Here is a 5,160-nt window from a genome sequence, read left to right as displayed (position 1 = left end):
ATGGCAAACCTATGGCACATGTGCCAGAAGTGGCATGCAGAGCCATCTCTCCGGGCACGTGAGCCATCACCCATTGCTCTTTTGTGTTTCACTGTACTGGCCAGCTGGTGTTCACGCGTGTGGGAGCACCGGAAACCGGAAGAGCAGCCACCCCGTGCGCATGCACATGCCAAGAAGATGATCTTCTGGATTCTGGCACATGCATATGTGGCGGGTGGGAGTGTGTTTGGGGATTGTTATGTGTGTTGGACCTAGTCTTTGGGTGTTAAGTGAATCTCGTTGTATGGGTATACTGTGTATACACGTACAATGACAATAAAGTTATTTATTTATTTATGCACCAGCCATCTGGTTTTCACGTGTGCATGCACTCCAGAAACCGGAAGACCAAGTGGCCAGTGCATGCACCAGGCGGCTACTCTTCCAGTTTCCGGCACATACGTACACGCATTTTGGCACTCGGTGCTGGAAAGGTTCGTCCTAGTGGTTCACAATAACTTTAATTGTTGGATGAGTTATTTTTTTAAAAAATAAAAATCCCCACAGATTCAAATAAAGCTGAAATCAGCTATTGAAAAACACAGAATGTAATAAACTCATTAACAAATAAATAAAGATGGAAACAATCCAGGTAGCTCACACTGCAAGTGCTGTTCTTATTGCCATGCAAAGAAGCCTTGTTCAAATACAGCTTTGGGGAGGGGAGAGAATCTTCCTAAAGGACTCAATGGTTGGCACCTGACCTGATGCTCTTGCCTTGGTGCTCCAGAGGAAGTTGATAGCAGCAAATAAGAGCAGGCATCCCACATATCTCCTTGGCTTGGATACTTTGTATTGCACTTCCATTTATCCTGGGAATCCTGATCCAAATCTATATTCCAATCAGCACTCCTGTCTCTAACAATTTCTACAATGTAAATGCTTCTCCAAATGAGGTAGGTAGCTGCCTACCCTAATGCTCCAACCCAGATGTCATCTGCCTGTTTGTGGAAGCAAGACTTTTGTTTGCTCTTGCAGACTTTACTTCACCTATGTCAGCACCACACATGTAAAAAAACAAACAAACCCACAAAGACCTCTTATGTTGTGAGTTGAAGTTACTTCTCCACAAATCCAACCCAGCTGTGGTTCCTGAGTCACAAAAACACACAGGAAGCCACCCCTCCTTTTCTTTCTGCAACACATCCTTAGTTCTGCTGTGCTTCCAGAAGGACTTCATTCCCAGATGTTTCCCTAGTAAATTGAGAAAAGTTGTAAGACAGGGAGATCGTTTTGTGCAGGGGGCTTGGGTGCAACTTTTATCCAACACCCAGAGAGCCACTGCAAGCAAACCTTGCAGATAACATTGAGGGACACCCAGCAACTTCCCCAATGTCTCTTCCCTTACCCTATGGATCAAATATAGCTTACGGATGGATCAAATACATGCTCCTTGGTTCAATTTTAACATCGTTTCTTTCTACCAGACCTTTTTTTCCCTACCATTTTTTTTAAAGCAGCCTTTTGGGGAGTTAACCGAAGTATATAGTAAAATTGCCACAAAGAACTACTATACAGACCACACATGATGCATCCCAGCAAGTGGACTTTATTGCCCGCATATAAGCTTACTCTGTAGAGATTCTCAGTCATCCAGGACATGGTTGTCCCAAAAGTGCTTTTTTTCTGGAGGCATCTGGACTTTCTTGTTTTTTCTTCTTCAAAGAAAAGTCTTCAAAGAAAAACAAAACAAAACAAGAAGTCCAGTCGCCTCCAGAAAAAAAGCACCTTTGGGACTTAACTCTTTCGCTTGCTTGCTTTCCTGCCTTTATGCCCCCGTTCGCCAGGGCCGTGGTGGATGCTGGGAGCTGTCCAGGGACGAGCGGTTCTGAAGGTAAGCGGAGAGTTTGAGCACCTTGAGCACCGCAGGAAACTACAACTCCCGGCAAACAATTCCGAAAGGGAAAGGAGGGCAAAGGGGGAAAGAAAGATAGCGGATGGGAAGGTGGAGGGCGTCCAATCCTGCCTGCTTCCTCTAGTGGGCGCAACTGAACTGGAAGGAGGGGACGTGAGGGGGGGGGGGAACGGACGGAGAGGGCTGGGGAGGAGGGGGGGGGCGCACGGAGCGGGCGGCTTCGGCTCGGCTTGTCTGCAGCCGCACTCTGGCGTGAAGAGCTCCCCTGTTCCGTGCGCGCGCAGAGGCGGCTCCCTCGTCCGGGCTGTGCAGACAGCGCTGTGCGAAGCGCTGCACCTGATCGCGCTTCGCCGAGAAGGAGAAAGAGAGCGAGCGAGAGAGACGCCGGCTGGGCTGGGCTGAGCTGCGGAGAGACAAAAGAAGAGCCAGGCAGCCCCCTCGAGGTTCCCGCGGCTGCCATCACTCCGGTTGCTCGCCGCACCCCTCGTTGGCGGACACTTGCTGCTGCTGGGGAAGGAGCGGGGCGGCTGCAACTGAAGGACCCCCACCCCCCCCAAAAAAAACCCACCTCCTTCGCTCCATGGCCGAGCAGCTCTGAGGCGTGCGGCGGCGGCGGCGGCGGCGGCTGGAGCTGGAGCCCCAAAGAGAAGCGCGCGAGCCCCCGCAGCCGCCCCCGCGGGCGCTTTCTCTGGATCTTCCGCGGGATTCTCGCCTCGGCGGCCGGGCGGCGCACGATGCGCCCTGCTGCTCTCTTCTGATCGCCAGCCCCACCGCGATGATCTCTCCGGATCAGCAGCAGCAGCAGCAGCAGCCCAACCATGTCGTGGCGACCATTGAAAATCTGCCTCCCGAGGGCATCGGTGGTGGCGGCGGCGGCGGCGGCGGCCGGAGCTGCATCTCCGCCCCGCCTTCCTCCAGTGTGAGCCAGAAGATCCGTAAAGTGTTTAACAGGTGAGCTGGCTTGGAGGGCTCCGCACGCATCCCGGCCACAATAGCCATCCCCGCAAAGGTCGCTTTCCTCGGAAGGGGAGCGAGAGCGGCAGAAGGGACCATTCAGATCCAGCATCCTAATGTGGGGTTTGTGTATGTGTGTGTATTATTAAAACGCTGGTTCAAGCGCCCTGCGGCTTCCTAATAATCCCTTCTCCACATCGGCTGGCTGGCTGGCTGGGTGGGTGGGGCTGAATCGGGCATTGTAAGAGAAGAGTAACTCTGCACATGTTCGGAGTAGCCGGAGGTCGGCCCTGGCCTGAATTGGAAACGGATCGCAACGCTATATAATCCTAGCCCTGTCTCGAATGCAAGTCCTAGTAGAAAACGCCCGCTGGGCACCAAGGCATCCAGTGGAGTTCCCCACTGAAGAAGAAGAAGTCTCAGGCTGGGTGCTTTTGTTTAAGAGTTTCTGTGGGCAGGGATGGCGTGACAGAAAGGGTCATCCATTTTCTTCAGCACACTGGCTTTGATTAAAGAGCATCTGTCATGATGGAGGGTAGCTTGTTTAAGGAGATTCTTCTGAAAACCCTAGCTAGTTGGTGCTTGGGGCTAGCTGGTGCTTGGGAAAGGGGCAAAATGGAAGCCTGATTTTTGGAAGCAGCACTAAAATACTCATCGCAGCCCACAGATGCATCCTCACCAGAAGAAAAGGTGGGATGGAAGCAAAATCAATGTCCCGCCCTTTCCTCAGTTTAACAGAATGGAAGAGCCCCAAACGTTTTTTACACTGTGGTAGATGTTTTGGGAAAACTAGCTTCTCTTCCTGCTTTTGTGTGTGTGTGCATCTGGCAAAGTGCAAGGGAAACTTGATCCAGATATCCTGGAGCAGGGCAGGAATGCCGAACTGGAAAGGTTAACTCTTGTGGAGTTCCTTTCGTTGCCTAAGGGATGGAGGCAAAGCTGCTCTATTTATGATCAAAGTGTCTTCTTTTGCTCCTGGCTGTGAGAAAAGATCATGTTTGGTTGGGGAAGTATAGTATAGCATTTGTGAGCTGCTCAGGAATCTTGTTAACTCTCTAAGAAAAAGATCTTTTTAAGCAGCTGTTTGTACACTACCAGAAATCTTTCTTGTAGCTTATGCTGTAGATCTGGAATAATATAGCTTCATTTCCTTCTTTTCCTGTGAAAATCCTCAGCAGTGAAAAATGATTGTGTGGTGCCATTTCAAGTCTCAGTGGGAAAATCTCCAAGGAATTTATGCCCGGGTTGGATTACTTGAGAGAGGAACATGAAGAGGGAAGGATTTGGAAACCCATCCAAGTTGATTAGTTTTATTTCAATGGTATGCATTGTGGTTATTTTTAGTATTCCAAACAAATGAAGCTTTTTGCTTCCTGACACTTTCATGAGACTCAGATTAGTTCAAGTCTGCCTGTTCTTGATAGAAGAAAATTCTCATTGTCAAAATGATCTGAATTTATAACATACGAAGAGATAGAACCTGTTGGTGAGGCAAAGCTAAGATTGCGTTGGCAGGTAGCCAATAATAAATAAGGGAAAAATATGGGAAAGGAATTGCACAAATTTACAAAAGAATCTCTGTTTCAAGATCAGTTGAGTTTAAAATTGTTATCTCTTTCAAATGGTAACTCCTCAGTTTATTTGTTCTATGTCTAATCTCCTTATATATCCTTAATGGTATCTTCTTGTGTGATACACAGACTTTCTTGGGAATTCCTTGATGCTAGATTGAGGAAGGCAACCTTTTGATGGCCATGAGTGGCACCTAACATTTTGAGGGGCTGGGCTGAGGGTGTTGGAGTGGATGGGACCAATATCACTTATGGATGAGGTGGAAATATTTGGGAGAAGCACTGAGTGATTTATTCATTACTTAACCATTAAGATATACAGTTTAGCTTTATTATAATTTCCATATTAAAATGGGACAAAACTGTTTTAGGTAGCCATTGTTCCATGAAAAGTGAGCATATGGGCCTTGTATCCTCATTTGATGGGAAAGCGAATACCTTCTTTTGTCTCAGAAATGGGCAACTTGTGATCCTGCACTGTTGTTGGACTCTGGTTCTCTAGGTCCCAGTTTGTAAAGTCTGAAGCTGATGAATTGGGAGTCATTGATTGTCAGACCAGACAGGATTTTTATGTGAACATAGAACACATGTTTTTGACTTTAAAGCTGGGAATAAAGAGTGGCCCAAAGTCTTTTGATTCAAAACGATGGGAGAAAAGCACCAGGTTTTAAAATTTGAGTCCACCAATATATACTACTCTGTAGTAGGCAAATCTACTACATCAGTGCCCACCCGCAACCT

General features: G+C 48.1%; 1 protein-coding gene across 1 annotated transcript in view; it reads left to right on the top strand.

The window, feature by feature from the left end:
• The first annotated feature begins 2,669 nt into the window (after window positions 1–2,669).
• Window positions 2,670–5,160, top strand: part of SLC35F1 (solute carrier family 35 member F1) — a 222,983-nt gene continuing 220,492 nt past the window's right edge. The window contains exon 1 of the mRNA XM_070952931.1: window positions 2,670–2,845. Within this exon, the coding sequence (XP_070809032.1) occupies window positions 2,670–2,845 (176 nt within the window). The remainder of the gene's footprint in view (window positions 2,846–5,160) is intronic.

Source organism: Pituophis catenifer, unplaced genomic scaffold, assembly GCF_029215685.1.
Source record: "Pituophis catenifer annectens isolate HBS135680 unplaced genomic scaffold, rPitCat1.0.hap2 SCAF_1, whole genome shotgun sequence".
NCBI classification, from domain to species: Eukaryota; Metazoa; Chordata; class Lepidosauria; order Squamata; family Colubridae; genus Pituophis; species Pituophis catenifer.
The sequence above is the reverse complement of the archived record's forward strand: the minus strand, read 5'-3'. Positions and strand labels throughout refer to the sequence as shown.